This window comes from Besnoitia besnoiti, chromosome IV, assembly GCF_002563875.1.
Source record: "Besnoitia besnoiti strain Bb-Ger1 chromosome IV, whole genome shotgun sequence".
Lineage (NCBI taxonomy): Eukaryota > Apicomplexa > Conoidasida > Eucoccidiorida > Sarcocystidae > Besnoitia > Besnoitia besnoiti.
Window position 1 is genome coordinate 729,406 of NC_042359.1, and position 22,193 is coordinate 751,598.

The window sequence follows — 22,193 nt, forward strand, 5'->3', positions numbered from 1 at the left end:
CCTGCCGCTATGTCAGCAGGCGAGACAGCTCACATCAGGAAACTGGGTCGTACGCGAAATGACCACACGCGTTCCTCGTATGACGACTGCGCTAACGCATTGTCACTTCCATCCTCTCCTGCGCCGTTGCCCTACGGATCAGAACATGAAATAGCTGTCTGCATGCAACTAGATTCAAAGCTAGACGTGTAGTGCCAAATATTCATACCATTTGGTTGTCAGGGTATTCGCGGCTAACGACCACACACAATAGGGATGGCGTGCTTGCGAATACGGCTGCCGTCCGCGGGGGCTGGAGTGACAAAGCAGACACTGAAACCCTGTCGAAATGTAGTCAGTGGATGGGTAATTATTTGGGTATACAGTATGGTCTTCTTGATTATTATTGGTAGTGCTATTCCACAAGCGACTTCCAAGCAAACATGATTACCGTGATATTGAAATCCAACACTTTTAGCTGTCTTAAGCAGTCCAGTGGGGTGCTGGTTTCTGAAAGCACTCCAGCTGTCAACCAATCTGCCTTTTCAAGAGCAAACATGGTCGGTGAAGACGAGGATGGCTGCACCTTTGTGCGACGGCCTGGCACATTATCGACGTTTTCTCATTGCCGTCATCCCCTTTGTAGAAGGTGTCTATTTCTGCTGTCTCTCCTAGGCGACGTAGAAGTACCGTGAAAGTAAAGTCGGGGACAATCGCAGACCTGAAACGCTTTCGATGTCAGTACAGATGAAGCCTGTCGAGGGAGATGTATCCATTAAGAGACACAAATCGGTACTAATTTGAAAGTAAACATTCGAAGCACTGGCTTGCTGACAGCCATTACAACTCTCCGGGAGTGTAATGAAACGCAGCCTACACTGCTGCTCAGCCGCCAACTGTACGGTGCCCCTGAGAGTTGGAACAGCCTCTACCATCGTCGTGTGTTTGCCCGACGCTTCCATCTTCTTCTGCATCCGCAGCAATTTAGCATATCTGTATCTCTTTCAGGAAGAGGAAATAATCTCTCCACACGGCTAAACAACTCTGTGTTCATAATTGGCTCGACTGGCTGAGAAGTGGGAGGTCGGTCACACATTGTCGCATGCAACTCGTATTACAGGGCCGTTGTTACTGGCGCATGCTTTCTTTATCAAGAGGGAGATAAGCGCGGATGTTTTTTCGTGGGGGCTGACTGCGTAGGATCTTTCCTGCTACTTACGAAGCAGTAGGGCGCAAATGGAGTACGTACCGCTGATGCCAAATTTTATTTGCCTGCCATTCGGCTTCGTGCAGCGTCGGGGTTGCGGGTCCAAGACATGCAAGCCCACGTGTCCTACGCTATCGCCTAGTGGCAAACTTTGACAGAAAGACCGCCAATTTTCCTTACTTTACTGCATTGAATCTTTTTGTTTTTGTTTGTGCAACCTATTACTTGCTCTGGCGAGCTCTGCTTGTGCGTGCTTGCGTCCCTCTGTGTCGATCCCCACTTGCCAGCCCCTTTGTGAGCGTTTCTGAAGCGAATCACTGTAGCAGCATTTATGCCTCGCTTCTATTTGCCTTATTCAGAAGGAGCGTCGAACTGCCGGACGCTCTCATCCGTTCCTCCATATTACAATCCATATGTCTCTTTAATCGCTAAGGGGCGGTTCCCTCCACATCTCGGGCGAACGCCCTACCTTTCTCCCTTCTGGAAGAAGAATGGCGAGCGCCGGTGGCGGCTTGTTCGGCTCCAGCCAGCCGGCTTCTTCGCGCTTGTTCGGCGGGGGCACAGCACCGGCTGCAGGCGTGTCCTCCCAGCCGTCTGCGTCCAATGCGCAAACCGCACCGAGCACGTCGTTGTTTGGAGCCACTGTGTGTGCAGCACCAGCAGATGCCACAAAAGGCACGCAACAGGCAGCCGCTGGCCAGCCAGGGATTGCAGCTCCGTCGAATCCGTTGAACGCAGGAAGTTCGCCATCATTTTCTCGACCCAAGTCGGCATGGGGAGGTCGCCAGTTTGAGCGTCTATACACGCAGGTTGTCAGCCCCGTGGTGCAGAAAGGGTCTGCTTGGCCATCGACAAGCCAGCTGAGGGAGAGACTTGAAGAGTTGCAGGCAGCCGCACTGTCCGCAGCTTCACCTGGTGGCGCAGCTGGCGCAGAGGCATCTCAGTTCCTCCCTGGCGGCCGAAGTGACCACGAGGAAACCTCCCAGAACCCGGTAAGAGAGACGCAGAAGGCCCTTCTAGCGTAGACGCGGCTCCATAACGGATGAGACGCGTGTGCCCTCGTTGACGTTTCAACTTTTTTGCCGCTAATGCCAGCTGTAAGTGCTTTGCCTGAGTTGCATTGGACCGTTCCTTGCATGATACAGACACATTTGTCGCGACAGCTGAGCATACGAATCCCTTGGCGATTGTGCACGTCCCTAGGACTGCGATTTTGTTCCCTGCATATCTTGGCGTACTTTTCTGGTACCTCTGACTCGAAAATTGACGTGGGCCGAGCTAAAATCGTGTAGGGGATGCTACAGTTTTATAGCGTGCACACCGACGTGACGTGAGTCTTCATACGCTTTCGCATGCTGCCAGATAGCAAATGAGGTCGCGGCCCTCCCTTTTTTTTTCTGCCTTGCGTGCTATGCAGAATGCAGGCTCGAGGCCTAAAGGGTGTCTGGGGGAAGCGTCGGCGTCTGCGAGGGAGGATGCGGATTATGCGGCGGCTGTGGAGCAAGAACAAGCGACCGTGCGGGCTCAGCTGGAGTCTGTGTTGGCTTTCGAACGCTCGGCGCTGGAGAGCATTTTGCTCTTTGAGGATGCCTTTGCGAATGTGCTGGCGGTTCCTGAGCGCCAAGTTTCCGTCTCGCCTGCTCAGCTGGAGCAGTTTGCTAGGGAGAGTTATCCAGGATGGGAACGACTGTGTAACGACGTCGACCAGTTCTCGCAGCTCCACAACTTGGACCAGTTCCTCTGCTTTTCTCTCGCGTATGACGCTGTCCAGATCCTCCAAGAGTCTTCTTCACCCTGCTGGTCCTCTCCATCCCCCGTTGTTTCTCTGGCGCCATCGTGCGCCAACTCAGAAGCGTCCGCCAACGGCGACGTGGTGTGGGATCCGCAGCTGATTCTTGCGGCTCTGCACAGAGAGCAGCACTTCCATCTTCTCTGTCTCTTCCAGTTGGCTACCGCGCTCTACGTGGAGGACTCGCTAGGCGTCTACGGCACCGTCGAAAGTGCATGCAACCCTGTGGCTGTCTCAGTTTTCGCCCGCCTGGCCCGCCAGGGCTTCGTGGGAAACCTCCTCGACCGGATCGGGTCCCTTGTCTCGACGCTGGTCTGCCCTCCTTTGCTTCTTCCCACGACGTCGTTCGCGAGTGCTGCGACACCGTCGCCGTTGGCTTCTCATAGCGGAGGCGTTCTGTTCCGGGGCGCTACGCCCTACTACGGCGCGCTTCTTTCGCCGTTTCCTTCCACCCTTTCTCTCGCTCTCGCTGCCACGCGCGAGTCTTTGGAGCAAGGGCCATCCGAGGGCGGCGCAGCGCCGGCAGCCTCGGCGTTGGCGGCCGTCTCAGAAGTCCAGGCCACGGCCCTCCTCGACCAGTGTCTCAAAATCCTGCATCTCTTCTTCGCGCGCTTCCAGCCGAGCATGCAAGATGTGAATGACGTCCTTTTCCTCATCCCCCACGTCCTCAATCCGCACGCGAGTGTGGAGACCGCTCGGGCCGACGGCCGCTTGGAGAAGAGCTCGTCCGTGGGCGCCTATGAGCTGGACGCCAAGTTCCACGCCGCGCTCTGCGCCCTCGCAGAGCGAGAAAGAGGCTCGTTTTTCTCCGGGAGGGACCGCGTGGAAGGACTGCAGAGCGTACAGACAGCTTGGGAAAGCAACGAGAGACACGCCAAAATGCTCTACGGGCAAGACGCGCTGAAGAGAGTCAACGGAGGCGGGACTGCCTTCTTCGCAAGTCTGCAGATTCTCTCGCGCCCTCTGTCCTTCCGTCTCGCAGAGATCCTTCTTCTTGCTCTGCATCCTAAGCTGCTTCGGTGGGACGTCAGGACGGGGGAATCGGCGGCCGAGCCGAAGAAAACAGTCAGCACCGAAGGCGAGGGCAAGGAATTTGCGTTTCTCGCCCTGCCGTCTCTCACGGAGCTGAACCCCATGAGCAGCCCCCAAGACATCCAGGAATGCCAGCGAGATGTTGTGTACGACGAGAAGGAGCGCGGAGAGGTCTCGGCGCGATTTGTCCTTCCGGCGTCGGTTTCGGCGGAGAAGAAAGCGGGGGAAGCAGCGCAGGCGGGGGAAGCAGCGCAGGCGGGGGCCACGTCGCTTGCGAGCCTCATCATTCCAAAGGACGCAGGAGCGTTCTACGACAAACTCGCCAAGCTTCATCGTGCGGTAAGCCAGAGAGATGAGCTAGATTCCTCCCTGTAATGAAAGTCGACACCTCTACACATCCAGGAAAAACGAGGGAAAGGGCGCTACGCATCTTTCTGCAGAGAAGGGCGTTTCTTCTGCACTCTGAGTAGCCCGTTCGGCCTTTGAGAGCGTCACCAATGCTTGTGGAGCCCACCAGTGTGGACGAACGTTTTGTAAGGCTCCGCTTGTTTTTCCAAACTGCAGGCAATTCCTCTCGATGACTTGCCGTGGCGCCGTGTGTGTTTCCTTTCCAGGGTCAAGAATTCTGGCGTGACGACGGGGGCCTGGACTGCCTCCTGCGTTTCCTCATCAGCGGGATCTACATGGCTGACGCGCGGGTGGCACGGGACGCACTTTCTGCTTCGCCGAGAAATCTGTTCGCGTTGCTAAGCGAATTGTTCCTTCTCGGGAAATCTCCGCTGGACGCCGTGGACCTGCTGTCTTTCCAGCTCGTCCACGAGTTTCTTTGGCTGGGCTTCGTGTCCTCCTCTCCGGCAGCTCCCTCCTTTTCTTCTCCGCTGCTAAGCGAGGAGGGCCGGCCGTCGCTCTTGACGCACCTGGTCGAGGTGGAGGCGCAGCGCGCGAGGTCGCGGAGCTTCTCTTGGATGATCGAGGACTTCCGCGAGGAGGAAGAGGAGACTCCTTTTTCGTTCTCCTCTCCGTTGTCGCCCTACGATTGTTTCTTCTCCAAGCACAGTTTCCTCGGCTCGCCGCTTCTCCAGTCTGACGGCGGCGCGTCGCCCTCGAGCTTCATGCGAGGCGCCGACGACGACGAGGCCGCGGAGGACGGCGGTGAGCGGCTGCTGACAGGGGGGCGGCGCGGGCAGAGGGGCTGGGCCGCGTCTCTCTTTACTTCTTTCTTTCTCGGGGAATCCGAGGAGAAGGAAGAGAGGCGACGAGGGCGAGCTGCGCGGCTCGCGTTTCTGAATAAGGAAGCCCACGACCGCGGGGCGGACGAGTGCCCGGGGCACCTTCTCGCTCTGCTCAAACTCGTGGCGCTCGTCTGCCGCGCCTATCCGGCGGCGTGCACGCACTATACCGACCTCTTGTCCTACTGTATTGAACGCTTTTCGTTTCTCTTTGACACCCCGTTCTACGGCGACGAGGGCGTCGACGGGCCTCTGGGGGCGCCTCGCGGCCCGGTGGCGGGTCCGGGCGCGTCGTCTCTTTCTGCGCTGCTCCCGCACGAGACGGACTGCCCAAATTTCACCTCGGCGTTCGCCCCGCTCGCGTACGACGACGCGGACGCAGTCCCCCCCGCCGCGGCCCTTCCTCTGTCTGCGCCGTTCGCCGGCTATCCTGACAAGTATCCGTTTTCCTCGCCTTTTGCATCTCCCTTCGTCGCTTCCGCGGCCACGAAGCCCACCCCTGGTGCGGCGTATTCTTCGTTTTCGCCCACCACAGGAGGCCCCGCAGACACGCTAATCGGGCGCGATCGATGGGGCGCCGCGCCTTCTCGCTCCCCGGAACTCAGCGTCGTCAACGCGGCCGCCCGCGCCTTGGGAGTCAGCCTGGCACTTCATCCCCCTCTGCTTGTCGCTCTCTTAAATCTCTCTTCCGTCCTCGCGAGCCGCGGGGGTCCGCTGGTGGCGCAGCGCGTCGCCGCGAACTTCGGGACGCCCCTTCGGCCTTCGCTGCGGTTTTCTCGCCTCTTCCTCACGCTCTTCCAGCAGTTGGAGGCCGCGCTGCGCGGCCAGTACGCTGCGCTGCCGCAGTACTTCTTCTTGGCGAAGCACGCGGCGTTCCCGGCCTCCTCTTCGCTCGTCTCCGCGCTCGACGTGGCGCCGTCGCAGTCCAGGGGGGCTCTACCGCACCACCTCGCGCTCCTGGGCCCCCGCGGCCTTAGCTCGTTCCGCGGTTTCGAAGAGAGACAGAGGGACGACTTTGTCTTCTCGGCTGCGCGGCACGAGGGCAGCAGGGCCTCCTCTTTGGGGCGGCGCCCTAGCGACATGGGCGGCAGGGGCGAGTTCCTCAGTGGTATGCTGAGGGGAGACAAGCACGTCCAGCTTCTCGACAAGAGCAAAAGCTTCCCCAGAGGTCTTCTCGCGTGCCTGGAAACGTGTCTGCGTCTGGCGGGCAGTCTGTCGAACTCGTTCCTTCTCTATCTGCTGCCGCTCCCGTTCCCCACGCTGCCCGAGCGGCTCTACCCCGTCCTTCCTGCCTCTTCGCCTCCCGCGGAGCCCCTCGAGGCGCATCGCGACGTCGCTGCCCGCCAACCCTTCGGCTCCGCCGCGCATGCAGGCCCGCATGCCAACGGCGGCGCGCCGAGCTCGTTCGTCGACGACTGGGCCGCACCCCGTCGCGACGGCAGGCATCTGTTGGATTTCCTTTACGCGCTTCTGCACATGAACTCGAACAACAGAAGCATCAGTTTGGCGGGCGTCAAAGCCGCCTGCCTCGAGGCGCTGACGGGGAACCTCGTGCGGAACCCGTCGGCGTCGCTCTCCGTCCTTCTGCAGCTGAGCGTGATGATCGATTCGCTCCGGCGCGACCTGAATCTCCCCGCCGACAAGGCGCCGTCTTTCGCTGGGGACACAGCGGCCGAGAAGAAAGAGCGAGAGACCTCCTTCTTCGCGCCCTCCGCCCCGGTCGTCGCGGACGAGGGCCGGCTGCTTCTCGCCTTCACGACGTGCGTGGCGTACCACCTGCAGGTTGTCGGCCTCAGGCGCCGCTTCGACGCGAGCTTGGCGGCCTTCTGGTCCTGCCTGGACTCCAGCGGTGCTCCGGACCCGGAAGGCCTCCGCGACCGCAACGCGAGGGGCGCGTCGCCCTGCTCGGATGCGCGGAGCCGCTCTGGGGCTGAAGGCCGCAACGAGCAGAAAGTGGAGTTCCTCTCCGTCGACGACGCCGACAAGAGGCGCTCCCCGGCCCCTGGGTACGACGCGACGGGCGGGACGGGGGCAGCGGACGACGAGGCAGGCTACCGCGGCATGGGACCCAGACGATGGTCGCCAGGCGAGAGCGGACGCGGCAGCGCCCTGTATCCGCTCTACTGCGAGCCCGGCAGGACCCCGGGCTCACGTGGCGCGTCGCCGGTCGCGGCCGACGGGGCCTTTCCGCAGGAGCGCAGCCACGACGGCGCAGCGACGCGAGATGATCTGCCTTCGTTGGCGGGAAGAAGCGACCGCGAGGCGTCCCTCCATGCCCTCGTTGCGTCGCACCTGACGCGGTTGACGGCGTTTCTGGTCGAGATCTTCGTCACGGTGTTCCGCGAGCCCTTTCACCAGGCCTGGCAGGTGCTGCCGCAGACGCGCTACTGGCGCCTGGCTGTCGTTCTCCTCAGATCCTTCCGCCTGCTCCTCCGCGGGCCGCTCCCGCGCACGGGCGCGCGCCGAGTCGACGCAGCTGTCCGCGAGCCGTTTGCCAGTTGCCGCGGCGCGAGTGCGGGGGCGACGACGTACCTCTTTCGCGCCTTTCTCTGCCTCGAGTCGGAGGCCTTCGACGCCCTGATGAAGATCTCTTGCTTCCCAAACGCCTCCTCACGGCTCTCGCTCTCGCTTGCCAGCTTCCTCCTCTCGTCGCAGCAGAAACGCAAAGGTGCCGCCGCCGCACGCAGCCCCTTCGCGGCTACGTTCGCCGCGTCGCCCTTCGCGTCGTCGTGGACCACGGGCGGCGCGTTTGCCTCTGGGACTGGCCTCAGCAGGCACAGACAGAGCGAGAGTGGCGCAGGCAGGAATCTAGCTCCGGGGCTGCCTGGCATGGTTTCCGGCGCGTGGGCTGCGCGGAGCGTGCTCGCGGAAGAAGTCGCCGTCGTCGGCCTGGACGTGTTGCGAGTCCTCTTCCAGCGCGACGTCCTCTTTCTTCAGTTCTACCGGCGGCAGGCGACGCTGCAGCTGCAGGAGGCCTGGGAGAAGAGCCGAGACCGAGCCTCGGGAGGCGGAGGCGACTTCACTGCAAGAGGCGACCCGGAGCACAGCGGTGCAGACGCGTACCTCTCCTACGGCCGCGACGGCGGCGTCGCGCCCTCTCCGTCGCCCCGCCTTGTCTATCCTCAGGGCAGCGAGGACGGCAGGAGGAACCTCCGCGAAGCGGAGGGCCGCGGGGGGGGCGGGGCTGCGTTGCCCTCGGCGTCTCCGCACTCAAGCGGCGGCCAGCTCGACGTCGCGGCCGGCGCTGGCGAAGGAAGTCCGCGCTGGGCTCTCCAAACAGCGGAGACCGCTGCAGCGGACTGTCTGCGTCTTCGGTTTACCCACGAGCAACTGGCGCGGTCGGCTTCCTCTCTCGTTAACGAGCTGCTGTGGACTTCTGCGTGCGCGCTGGGAATCGCGCTCTCGCCTGCGCGTCTCGGGGGTCGCGAGAAGCCCTACGCGGGCAAGAACAAGCCCCCGCCCTCCGTGCCCTCTTTTGCTTCGCTCTCTTCGTCTCTGTCAATTCCGCCCTTCTCCTGGTTCGTTCTTGTCCACCTGGGCGGCGCCGGCGCGAGCGTCGCCGGCTCGCTCGCCTCTGGCTCTGCGTCTGGGCTCTATCCGTTTTCGTATCCTTCCTCTTTGCTCCGCGCCTGGAAGCTCGGGCTCTTCACGCTGCACCAGCTGAGCGTGCGCGACGTCAGCGGTCTGTCGTCGCTCTTCGCCACCTTCCCGGGGATTCTCGAGGCCGCGCGGGAGACTGTCGCCCTCGCGCTTCTCATGACGCCCTCGCCTTTTCTCGCCTCCATCGCCGCGGCGGACTGCGAAGAAGACGGCATCGTCTTCGGGCGCGGTCTCGGCGGCGACGACGAGGCGAGTGACGTGGAGGGAGGGGCGCGGTGGAGGCGGGAGGCGCAGGACGCGAGTGGGCGGCCGCGGAGGAAGTGCCGAGCCCGCCGAAGGCGAGAATGCGGCGCGGGCCTTTTCCTCCCGCACGTGGCCGCCGACCGCGACGCGGCTTGCGCTCCCCAGCCGCCGTTAGGCTCTGAGGAAGGCGCTGTCTCTTCAGATGAGGAGGAGACGTACCCGGCGCCAGTTCTGCCGTCGGCGGAGGCCCTCGCAGACCCGCTGTACGCCGCGTCGTCGCTGAGCAGCTTCTTCCTCGAAGTGCCCTCGACGCAGCAGAAGAAGGCGTTGCATCGCGCGCTGACATCGCAGAGCGCGGCCGACGACAGGGAGCGCGAACGCGAGTCGTGCTTGCTCGCCACGCTTCGTCGATCGTCGTTTCTCCAGAGAGCGCCCGAGGACGCGCAGGGCGCCTCCGCCTTGTGCGACTCCCGGCGCGGGCGGGAGGCCGAGGGCCGTGTTTGCTCTTTGCAGTCTCCGCCGGGCGCCGGGGGGAGACGCCTGTCCGCCGGAGGGCCCGCGCCCTCGACCGGGCAGGGCTCCTTTTCCACGTTCCCCCTTCCCGCGCTGGCTGACGCGGCCTGCGCGCTCGCATCGCCGTTGGAGCGGAGGCTGAACCTGTCCGCGTCGTCGGCGGCGGAGCAGTTGCTGCTGTCGGGAGGCGAGGAGGCGGGCGAGGAGGCGGGAGTGCTTGTGGAGAAGCGCGACGAGGGCATGGCGCAGGCTAGGCGGCTTTTCCGCTCGGGGCTGCGGCACGCGTTCTACGCGGAGGTCCGCGAAGTCGACGAGTTCCACTGCATGGGCAACATCCTGCCTGCGTCCGCGGTCTCCACCGCGCTGCCCATTCGCAGGGACTTGGATAAAAAGTGGCAGCACGTCGAGGATGCGATCGTCGAGTGCACTGACCTCGCCGCATGGCGAGCCCTCTGCGTGCAGGAGACCCTCCAGCTGCGGAGAGCCGCTGTGGCGCCTCCTCCTCTTTTTCACGCCGCTCGCTCGGCTGCGGACCCACGCGCCGACTCAGATGACGAGGGGCCCGACGACGAGCGAGTGGGCGCAGGGCGGCTCTGGGATGAGGAGGACTTTGTGTCGCTGTTTCCCTGTCTCGCGTCGCTCTTTGCGGGCGCGCGGCCTTTAGAGCACGCGACGAAGTGGGTCGACGCGGCGTATCTCCGAGAAGACGGCGAAGCGCCTCCCAGCGCGTGGATTTTGCCGCCCTACCAGCCGCCAGGGGCGCCGATTTTCGCCTACAACGCCGTCCCCGCCAACTTCCACAGTTCAGCGTTCCACGCGATTTCCTTCCGCCGACTTGCGCTCTTGCTTCTCCACTCTGGCGTCCAGCGCGCCTGTCTCCTCGCGTCTCCCTCGCGGTCGGCGCTCCCCTCCCGGCGCCTCGGGGGCGACCTGCTCGCCTCGTCAGGCGCTGACCCGCACGGGCGCGAAGGCGGCCACCGAACGGAGGGCGACGCAGCCCGTGGCGCCGTGCGTGTCTCCAGTTTGGGCGACTTGAGCGCCAAGGCCGGAGACCTCGGAGACCCGTCGGCTGCTGTATCGCAGCGTCGCTTCCTGCCACTGGCGCTGGCTCTGCTGGGCTTCTCCGCGGTTTCGGACTTCGTCTCGCCCGCAGCCCCTTCCCACGACAAGTTCGTGCTGCTCCAGAGCGTGTCGCGCACCTGTCCCGCGGCGCTAGCCACGCTGGCGAACGCGGTCTCGGCCGCGCCGTCGCCGTCTTCGCTCGCGGATGTCTCGTCGCGTGCCACCCGCAACCTAGGTCTGCTCGTCGCAGAGGAGATGGAAGGCGCGCGGGCGAAGCGCGCCACGATGGAGGGCCGCGTGCTGCCTGCGCCCTCGCTCCTCGCGGCTGCGAGCCCTTCGGCCTCCGTGCTGCCTGTGCTGTGGTGGCGCGGCGAGGCGGAGACGGCGTCGAGCGCGTCCGCGGGCGCAGGATGCCCTGCCGGCGGCGCCGGGAGGGGACTCGGCGAGGTAGCCGCGGCACTGATGGCGCTTCTTCGCGAGAGCCCGCGGTTCGAGGTCTTCGACGCAGACCTCGGCGACGCGCACCCGCAGACGCTGGATCCCGTCACAGGTGTGTTCGCGCAGGAGAGCGAGCGCAACCGAACTTTTTTGGCGAACTACGACCAGCACTGGGAGTACCTGAAGACACTGCAGATTCTGCACCTGTTGTGCTGCACAGAGGCCACGCAGGCTGGCGCCCTGCAGCTCCTCGCCAGCCAGTGGCCGCAGCGGTATCGCCACCTCGAGGCGCTCTCGACCTGCATCCGCAGCGTCTCGCGGTTTCCGCTGCTCCTGCGGCCTCTCTTTCTGCTGGAGCTTGCGTCGGTCGCCGAGATCTGCGCAGTCGAAATCCGCGAGATGCTCCGCAGCGTCGCCACCGCGCGGCCCTTCTTCGCGCGTAACTTCCTCGCGTTGGCGGGCGCGAGGCCCGCGCCAGAAGGGAGCGAGAAGACCGCAGCGGGGGCGGGCGATCCCCAGGCGAAGAGAGCAACCCCGGCGAATGAGGACAGCAAGGAGGCCTTCCTGTCGTCGCCGCAGGACCTGATCAACGATCTGGTCTTTGTCGCTTACCTTCTGCTGCACCCGAATGCCGCCGCGCCGGGCGAAGAAAGAGACGTGCTCTCGGCGTTCTCTAGACTGCTTTTTGCGTTCGAAAAGAATGCCCAGGCGCCCTCGCTCCTCAGCTCGCTCGGCGCCACGCTGCAGGGCGCTGCCGAGGTTGCCGCGAACTCAGGCGACAGCGAGAGACAGGCCCTCGCGGGCAGCAGCGGCGGGTCGCCCAAGCCGGGGCGACTCTTTGACCGGTTCCTCGCATTCCAGCGACGTGTGCGCGACGGGCAAGGAGAAAAGGGCGGCAGAGAACGAGAAGAAGAGGAGCGCTTCCTTTGGATGAAACGCACCGGCGTCACGAGGGCCGTCGCACGCTTCCTCGAGTGAGTCCGCTCCCAGGCGAACCGCCGCTTCCATTCACATGAGGCAGAAGGAGAGAATGTGATACGCAGCTTGCGAGTCAAGCATCGATCAAAGCGGAGATTCCTCCTGAGCATTATATATATATATATATATATATATATATATATATATATATATATTTGTTAATATTTGTATTGCTACTGGTATATAGATATACAGACATGTATACGGATTTTATTCGGTTTTTTTCTAGCCTCAGATCTTGTGTGCAGCGGGAATATCCTCGACCACAGCACGCCCTGCTTAATGCCCTTCATTTTGTGAATCGTGGTGCAGAGGTGCCCCTTTTTCTTCGCCCTTTCAACACGATCTTATATATATATATATACTGTTTGAATGCTGGTATGGCGACCCCCGCGTTTTCTGTCGTGCGCATATATTTCTCTGTTTTTCGCCGCGTTTCGTTTACTTCGCGGGGGTTCTCGCGTGCGTGGCTCCAGTGTCGCGGTTCGGAATTCCATTCCTTCGTCCTTCTCTGTGCGCTGCCATTGTTTCGGTCTCTTCATCTCCTCGTCTCACGCGTGTGCCTTTGCGTGCCTTGCGCGTTCTGTTCAGACTCTGCGAATGCGGGCTGCGAGTGCAGTGCTGCTCGCCGGGAGTTGCGAGTCCCTCGGGCCCTTTGTCGGCGGCGACGCTGTTGGATCCCATGCTCTTCTTGAAGCTCCGAGACAGCATTCTCGCTCCGCTGGGCTCGCGGCAGCTGCTGCGCAGAAGCGTCCGCGAAGACCCAGAGGCATTGCTTCCGTCGGCAGTCCAGCGGATGCGGACCTTCGCGCAGGAGGGCGCGGCTGCAGCGCCGCGCGCCTCCTCCCTCGAGGCGCATCTGTGCGACGACCCAGCGCGGGCGTCGGCGCTGTTCCCGTCCGCGTCGCCACTGATGCAGCTCCTCGACGCCGGCGAGCGGCGCACGCTGTGGAAGCGCCAGCCTGACCTCGTTGCGACCGTTTTGACATCTCTTTGGATCGACATCTTTCACGCAAACGTTTCCAAGTTCACTGCGCTCTCGCTCCAGGCGGCTCTCGACTCGCTGCCGAGCTTGGCGCGCGCTTGCTACGCGCTGCTTTCGCCAACTTTTCTCCAGCTTTCTTCCTCTTCCTCCCCCCCGGCTCTCTCGCGCGCGCCGTCGCCGTGGACTGACTCCGCGCTGACGGCGTCTGCGCCCTACTCGCGGCTGCATGTCGCCGAGCGGTGTCTGGAGACGCTGGAGCGACTCCTCGCCCCCCACCTGGTCACCGACTACTCGATGCCGCAAGTGTTCGGCTTGGCGCTCTTTTTCCACGCTTCGCTGTCGATCTGGTGCACAGACACCTTGCTGGTCAGCGAGGAGATCCAGGAGGCCGCTGCGGCGTCCTCGCGGCGAGCAACGGCCGGGTCGACTGGTCTCGTTGCCTCCCGCGCGCAGCCTTCCCCTCAGCTCGCGGCGTCGCCGCTCTTTTCGACGGCCTTCCCCACGCAGCTCGCCACGCTGGTGGCGCGCCTCCTTCTCGCTCTTGCGGACGCCCCCGCGCACTCAAAACAGCTCGCAGCCGACCAGGACAGCAGCGCTGCCTCGCCAGTGGAAGCCTCGGCAGCGGTTGCGACGGCGTGGGCGGTTCGCGCCATGCTGTACGATGCGCTCTTCCTCCTCTTCCGCCTGCCGCTGTTCCTTACGCCTCTGGAGATCGCGAGCGCTGGCGGGGCGGCCGCGGCTGCAGGGGCGACCGCCTGCTGGGCGAGGGAGAGCGTTCCCAGCGGCAGCTCGGCGAGCGTGAGCCGGATCGCGGTCGCTCTCCTGTCTGTCCTGAACCGCGAGCCGACGTCCCGGTCGCAGCTCTTCCAGCTTTTGCTACAGGATTCTGTTCTCGCGCTCAAGACTGGCGAGTCTCACGCGGCGCATTCCTCGCCCTTTGAGAACGACGCGAGGCGCGGGCGTCTGTCGGCAACGAGCGAGAGCCTCTTCCTCCGCTTCCTCTCGACCCAGGGGCCTGCCGGCGTGCGCGGAAGCGCCTGGCGCTCCTTCCCGCAGGCGCCGCTGGGCCTGTCCTCGCTCCCCCCTGCGCCGCTCTGTCAGCCCTTCACCGCGGCGCTGGACAGCGAGCTACATGAAGCCGCGCGAAAGCTTCTCCTTCCCTCGGCGCCGGCCTTGCTTACGCTTGGAGCCACGCGCGGGCTCACGGCGCTGCTGCAGGCTGCGTTGCTCAGTCAGCTGCAGGGTGTGGGCGAGACGCGCCTCTCGGCTTGGTTCCTGGGCGCCGACGCGGGCGAGGGGCGCGCGCGCGCCGCGAGAGAAGACGACGAGGAAGAGGATGAAGAAGGAAGACAGGCCGCAGCGACGGCTCGCCGTCAGGGGGCGACGGCCAGCCACAGGCACTCGCGGGAGGCGCGGGCGCGTGAAAGTCCCTTCGAAAAGGAAGACTCGAGAGGAGGAGGCGACTGGCGCGACGGCGAGCGAGACCGCGAAGACAGACAGATGAGAGACAGGGACGACGGAGAAGAAGCGAGGAAGAAGGCAGAGAGTCCGGGGCCGTCGTCGCGGCATGCGCAGGGGGGCGAAGGACCCGCGAGACGAGGCAGAGATCTCCGGTTCTCGGCAGAGGATGACGCGACGGAGTGCGGCGCACTGCATCGACGTATGACCGAGGACGATGTTTTTGAAATCTCTGTAGCTGCAATCCTCCTCGCACAACTCCACTGCGGCTTCGAAGATCGCGCAGATGCGCGCGCACATTCGTCGCTTCTCCCCGGCGGGGGGAACGCCCTGGGACCATGGCACGGAGGGGCGGGCAGAGAGCGCCGCGAACTCGCGCTTGCTGCGATTCGCCTATTTCACACGGCTTGCCAGGTGTGCGGATGGATATTTTTTAGAAAGAAAACAGTCAGCTTGACCCCCTGTCTCAAACGAGGGAGAAGATGGACATGAGTGTGGCCTTTCAGGCACTTACGCTCCCTGCGCTTTCTTGTTTCTAATAAGGGATCACATCGAGACTTGCGCTCTGCGTACCGGGAGCCGGAAAGGCTCCGCCTCAAGCCACCAAACGTAGGCGGTTGAAAAATGTATGACTGCCAGTAGGATTTGCAATCGTAATACTCATAGCCGACAAACAGGCTCGGCTAGCCTTGGGGCGCGCACCCCCGGGAGGACGTGGGCGCTCGCGGGGGGAGGACACGACCCCGAAAGTCGACTTCGTTTCGTGCGTTGGCGCTTTTTCTTTCTGCCTGTGAGCCATTTTCCACGTCTTCATTTCCTCTTTGTTTGCAGAACCCGCGCTTTGCGCGCGATTGTGTCTCTCGGCCGCTTTCTCAGCGTCTGTTGGCGTCACTCTTCCTTCCGCATCCGCGCCGCGCCGACGATGCGGCGCGCGGGGCGCTGTCTTTCCGCCTCGTGGATGTTTTCCTCTCGTCTCCGCTACTTCGTGCCTCGCTGCACACGACGCATGTGGGAAGTTTCCTCGCGTCGGTAGCCTCTGCCGCCGCAGAGCGAAGCGACGAGAGGAGCTTCCTGTCGGTCTTCTCGAGCGTCTCCAACAGACTCGTCAAAGTCGTCCCCATCGACCTTTATCTCGCCTTCGTCTCTGTGCTACAGGTGAGTGAGGGTCAGCGATTCTGTCTGGAAGCGTATCTCAGAGAAAGAGATTATCAATTTGGATGTTCGCGTCTAAAATACATACAAGTGATAGTCTAAACCAGATGCACAGATGGACACAAGTAGTCCCTGCACGGTTTGCACCTCCGTGGCTTCTCATTTAAGCGAGGCCGCCGTCGACTGCCGCGGCGCGGAAGCAGGGGAGGGACTCACGGCATAGGAGAGGCCGCGGGGGGGGGGGGGGGGGGCGGCGAGTGAAGAGCGGTACAGGGTAGGGGGCTTAGCACAGAGGTACTGAATAGAGTTCTTTTCCGCGTGGAACAGCCCAAATGCGTAGAATACAGTTCCTTTTGAGGGGGCCCTAGGGGGCATTCAGCTACCGCGCCAGGGGCACTCTACGGGAGCGCAGACCTCTCGCCGCTCGCGGGCGCTGGCACACGCGGCGCCTACGTGGATCAATCGAACGGTCGAATGTGCTGACCTCACAGGGTCGGCGCGCGGTGCAAGAAGCAGAAACCTAGTCTCGCGACTCGAAACTATGATTTCTTGACTCTCCAGTTTGCTCTCTTGGCTCTTTTTCGTCAGGTTTTTTGTGTGCCGTCTGTTCCGTTGTGTGCGTTTTTTTCTTCGTTGTTCTTCGTGGTGTGGCCGTACTGTCGTGTGTTGGGCGGGGGCAGGTGCCGCTTGCCTGCTGCGGCTCAGTCGCCACGGTCCCGACTGCTGCGTTTCTCTGCCGTTCTGTGCAGACGCTGTTTTGCCTCGACCCTCTGCCGGGGTGCCTAGCGGATCGCACGGTGGACTGGGTGAATCGGGAGGCGCCGGTCCTCCTCTTTCCGCTTCGCTTCCTCTCGTGCCTTGCGACGGCGTGGACCGAGACGCAGCGGAGCGGCGCCTCGCCGCTGGCGCGTTTCTCCAGCGCGTTGAGTCGCGCGCTGCCTTCCTTACCAGGGCGGAAGAGACGCGCGTCGACCGCGGTCGCGGACGGCGGCTGGCGCGCGGCCTCTGCCGCCGTGGCGGCGGCGGGCGCGCCTCGGAGCGAAGTGGAGGCGCTCGTGGTGGCGCTGGAGCGCTACTCTTGCGTCGCGTCGCGGGAGTTTTCGGTGGTCGCTGGCGGCGAGCGTCTGAGGGAGACGGGTGCTGCAGATTGCGAAGAGACGGTGGATCGCGTCTACCTCGCTGCGTGCGCCGCGCTGCGTCTGTATCGCCAGCTGCTCAAGGTAGAGCGCGACCGCCGTGACGCGGACGCGCGGGCTGCGCTGACGCACCAGATGATTCGCACGGACTTTGCCTTCGCCGCAGAATTGGAGTCGCTGCTTGGCACCCTGCTCGGCTTCCTCCTCGTCGACCCCGTCGCGCTGAACGAGCGTAGCGCCGCCGAGGAGGGCGAGGAAGTCTACCGGCGCCGCCGGCGCAGGGAGAAAACAGCAGCCGCCTCGGGCCTAGGTGGCCTCGGAGCGCGCTTCGGGCAGGGCGCAGACGCCCTTGAAGACGAGGAGACGAGCGACGAGGAGGAGGCCACTGCGTTCGCCCCTTCGTCAGGAAGCTCGCAGAGCGCGGGACAAGCGCCGCTTCTGCAGCGCCGCGCCGGCGACGAGGATACCTTCGGGCCTCGATGCGACAGACATGAAGCTGGACTCGCTCTTGGCGCAGCGCAGCCTGCGGACATCGTCCTTCGTGCTTCGCGTGGAAGGCGAGTCGATCCGGCGCTTCGTCTTCTCCTCGTCCTCCAGCCAGGAAACGACGCAGTCAAATGGGATGCTGTTCTGCTTGTGCTTCAAGTCCTCGGTGAGTTCTTACTGCCTTCTGACCACGTCGTCGAGGTCAGCGGCTCTCCAGGGCGTAGAGGCCAGAGTCGCGCCCTTTTGTGGAGGCGGCGGCAGGCGGAAGAGAGCCCTCTCGTCGTCGCCAGCCAACGCGCAGACTAGCGCCTGAGCAAAGAATGCTCTTCGCAGTTGTGCGGCCCTACAAAGAAGTCTGACAGACTCGCACGCTGCGTGGCGGGAGGGCGCCCCGTAGGATGCTAATCTCAAATCCTATGTGCCGCAAGAGGCGTCGTAAGCATGACGCATGCAGCCATCTCAGTGTCGACGCGAGAGAGAGAGAGAGCCTGTACTCACATAACCTGTTAAAATGGGCTTCTGCACTGCGATCGTCTTCAGTGCCTCTTTTTGTATTCAGCCCCACCCATAACACTTACATGTATATATATATATATATATATATATAAATATTCTTGTATACCTTGCTTCCATGCATATTCTATATGCGCTGCATCAATGTATGTATATTTATTTGTCCGCGTGGCGACTGTGCTGCGCATCTGCGTATGCTCGCTCCAGGCTTCTCTCTCGGCTGCTACAACCGGAACTTCGCCAGCCTGACGCTCGGCGCAGCGGTCGACGAAGAGGTGAATTCCAGGGACTCGCTGACGCATGCGCCCTCGTCGTCGCCCTCTTGTTCAATCATATTTTTTCCCGCCGGTTGCGGCTGTGGCATTCTGTTTCTGCGTAACCACTGGGGAGAGCGGTTGTATCTGTATCTATGCCTGCACGGTGCTACTCCGGAAACGCAAGGCATTCCTCAGATTTCGCATATGTGTGCTTGTGTGCGACATAGTCTCCGTCTACTTTCTCAGCTGCGCTTGGTTCCAAGGCTGTCTCGTTTGGTGCACATTTATTGTTCAGTGTTGTTTCTAGTTGTGTTTCCGCTTTCTCGAGGACGCCTCAGCTTTCTAGCTGGTCTTTGCCTGCGGTGCTCGCTGTTCAGGCGCGGAGTGTTGCATCGAAGCACATTGGCACCGTCTGCGAAGCGACGCTCTCGCTCTCTCTCCTGGCCATCCAGGCGCTGCTCACTGAGAAGGCAGACAGGCACTTCTGTTCGGTGCAGGTACGTGCTACCCGCGTCTTCGCCTGTGTGCGCTCTCAGTGGCTTTTGCTGTCTCGCTGCCCAAACACATGTGTCTCTCTTTCTCTCTCGTTCTCTCTACCTATGTTGGGGGAGGGAGGGGGGGGAGAGGGGAGGGCAAGCAGCTTCATGCATGCTGTGTGGCGTCGCGTCTGGTCTCTTTTCATGTGTTTTTTCTCTGTCCGTGTGCTGTTCTGCGTCTCGGCGTTGGTGGTACGACCTTGGGGTTTTTCTCTGCGTTTCCTTTGGCAGGCGTTCTCGCTCTTCCTGTCGTCGCTGGAGGCGGCGATTCACCTGCTTCACGGCATGCTGCTGCTCTCGCTGCGCCGGTCGCCTCGTTTCGCGCCAGAGGCGACCCCGGCGGCCGCGCGCTGGTCGGGCGCCCAGGCGTTTAACCCCTCGCGGACGCAGGAGCTGCTGGCGCTGCATCCGCAGTTCTTGGACCTGCTTCCGCTTCTCGACGAGCTGCGCTACGCGTGCGCCGCCAGCCGCGCGCCCCTCGGGTTCACCCGCGGCAGCGGCGCCAGGTCGTGCGAGGGAAGCGCCCAGAGGCTCGGGGACTGCGGCAGAGCCAAAGGCGCGCGCGCTGGCGCCGTGGACGATGACTCCCAAGCGGCGCTCGACGCCATCGCCTTCTTCGCCGACAGACTGCAGACGCTCATCCATTTTTTCCTAAAGAACTGAGGGAGGCGCCGTGACCTCAGCCGTGCACAGAGAGGCTAGAGGGCGGGGGGGGGGAGGAGCAGAGGGGATGCCGAGGAAAAACTGTAGTGGAAAGAAGAAGCGGGCAGACGCGTGGCCTGCACAGAGAGAGAGAGAGAGCTCCCGCGTTGTGTGGCACGCCCGCCGTCGACAGCCGTGCAGCCCCGCGACCGCCGCATGTGATTCAAGAGGGCTCCGTAACGCGCGTGTTTGTATTTTGTCATTCGCTCTCTTGCGCACCTCCACGTGAAGAACACGCGCAGTCCCACACTGCCGGTGCGTTCGCTACGACACTTTCTTCTCACTTCAGTGAATCACGCGCCTGTATGTCGTCGTGTGAACGAAGATAGTGGAAATGGAGGGGTGAAGGCATCCGGACGCGAGACCGGCGCCGGCCTCCTGACGAGGAAGGGCGCATCGCTCACTCGCAAAGTGAACACCACTGCAGATGCAAAAAATATGTGGTTGACCTTGGCGCACACACCTATTGCCCACACCGATGCTTCTACAGAGCGCGAATGGAGAACATCGGACTGCGGTGGCGCTTTCTCGCAGTACGCTGCCGGCTTCCCAAACGGCACGTTGGGGATTATGCTCGACGATTCCCCCAGAGACACGAGCTGTGGAAGGCTCCAGAGTGCTCAGCGTTTTAAGTAGCCGTCGTTTCCGCACACAAGCCTGCTGGATCCCTTGACGCCAGCCGTGCCGGAACGTGTAGAGCCTGTGCATTAGTTCAAGTTGTGTGCCGGAGTGGGACCGCAACACGTTTGGGTGTTGACGGTACTACCGACACTTTTAGCTGCCTTAAGCTGTCCGGTGAGGTGGTGGTGTACTGCAGTCATAAAGAACTGGGTTGCCTGTATCTCATAACCGTAAACATCTTCATTATTTTAGAAACTATAATGCCTTTTGCTTATGCAATTTGAGTTACACAGTTCTGGATTTAGTCCGAGTAGCAGCGCATGTGAACAGAGAGCCACGCCTGCGCACACATAACGCCTGATCTAATAGGGCCGCATGCGACACTGAGGAAGCTAAGTACGCCACGGTGTCATTCACGGGGTTCGCGGCTAAACGATATCTGTATGATGCCCTACGTGAGCCTGAGCGTAAAGCTACTGTCATCGCTAGCGCGCATTCGTGGGACTGCGCAGCCTTCATTCGGCCGTTCGCCTCTGAAGCCTCGCCTAAAGCGGAAGAAAAAGGGGTACGCCTTGTGAGGACAGCTGCTCTGAGCCCTGAGCAGCTCGCCGGCACCTACGGTTACAGGCGCACGCAATGCCGTCCTTCGCGATCTACCCTCAACTCGGCTCACTTCAACGCCCACGATGGTACTGCGCTGGGGTGCGGGTCAAATATCAGGCTTACGCATGTCAGTACGCAAGTCGACACACACAGATAAATCCACATATACGAGCACTGAGACTTACCGACAGGATAACACTGCTGTTCTATGTAAGGACGCGAAATCATGCATGTAAAAAAAGAACTCTCCCGCTTCGGCTGCTTCGAGTGGGCCGAAAGTAATTCAGCTGTCCTCTTCTCTCCACAGTCAGGAGGCACACTTCCTGCCAGCCACCCTTGCCGCGACGGAAAACGGAAGAACGCGGAGACGGAGACCCTGCCAACAATGCACGAGTTTGCCATTCGACTCAAAATGGCGCCTCTGTGAGACGTCGATGCACTGAAACTTGTTGACACAGCAAATGCCTGGCTGGCTCACGTCCACTCCTTGTCAAAAAGGCGATTTTCTGAAATAGACTCAGGCTTCACTTGATATCTTCACACACCCACTTGCAGCTCAAATCACAGCGGCAGGGAAGCATCACGTTCCCGCCGGTCGTCTCGACGAATAATTTACACAGCACCGGAAACACGGCGCTGACTCCCATGTGGCGTGATAAGTCACCATCCATCTTCTTGCTCACACTAAACTGCGCGAGGCGTCCCTGGCCTCTGGTCACCACGAGGTTTGTACCCCACACCTGCAATTCACCATACCCTAATCGCTTCGGAAAGCATCGAACACGGCTACACAAGTTCAGCTGTCGCTGCGCACTGAGCTATGCTTCCCTCACGGGAGGGAAGGAGGGGGGGAGGGGCGCGAAGAACGGTGCTTTTCCCTTCGTTTGCAGAGAAGACGGTCGCATGCGCAGCGCCGGCGGCCTAAGCTTTAGGATTAAGTGAACAAGAACTCTCCCTGGCCCTGCTTTCTGCCTTCCGCGCGCACCTATACGACCTACTACAGATTGCCACCTTGAACTGCCCCGACACGTGGCGTTGCGTGCGGCACAGCGCGGACCCACACGCGTGTCTGACCCAAGGCAGTTAGTTGCCTAGGCTCCTCACCACAGAAAAAAGCCGCACGCCGCCGCTCGTGTCTCGTGTCACATTCTCTACCCGCTGGCTGATGTGTCGGTGGTGGTCTCACGCTGACGGCAAACCAGCGGAGGAGTCCAGCGAAGTGCCCCCACCGGAATACCAAATCTGTGCGCTGTAGGCGCCTCTAACCAGAGGCCAATGATTATAACAGCCTTGCTGCGGAGGGAGGCAGTATCTGAACCCGAGGCCGGCATCTCACCAGCTCGCATTACAACGTTCAGCAGCCGTTGTCGCCTCGTCCTCTTGGTCAGGCAGCCCTGGTCTTCTGGCCCGTTTGCTGGCTCTTGAACCTCACAAGACGCCCCAAAATGCGCGCCTCGATTTGCCGTCTCACCGCACAACTTGATTGCTGCATTTCGCCGCAGAGGCTTTTACGGGAACCTGTGTCATTCCATTTACGCGTCATTATACGCCGCGCGCTACCGCACGCCGTACCCGCCGCTGTCATCGGCAAAAACAAACACCTCGATTCTGTTGGCAGCAAGGAAGGTCTCTTGTATTCTGCTCGAGAAACGAGTAGTGTAGCGGGACTGCTGC

The 22,193-nt window shown here is 61.9% G+C and overlaps 1 protein-coding gene across 1 annotated transcript; it reads left to right on the forward strand.

Moving 5' to 3' along the window:
* Positions 1-1,677: 1,677 nt before the first annotated feature.
* BESB_052480 (uncharacterized protein) lies at positions 1,678-19,256 on the forward strand (the record flags this gene model as incomplete). Its single annotated transcript, XM_029363683.1, has 9 exons — positions 1,678-2,178; positions 2,604-4,346; positions 4,622-12,066; positions 12,662-14,927; positions 15,390-15,668; positions 16,415-17,453; positions 18,008-18,075; positions 18,435-18,554; positions 18,825-19,256. The coding sequence occupies 9 exons, from the start codon at positions 1,678-1,680 to the stop codon at positions 19,254-19,256; spliced, it is 13,893 nt and encodes a 4,630-aa protein (XP_029219606.1).
* Positions 19,257-22,193: the final 2,937 nt, after the last annotated feature.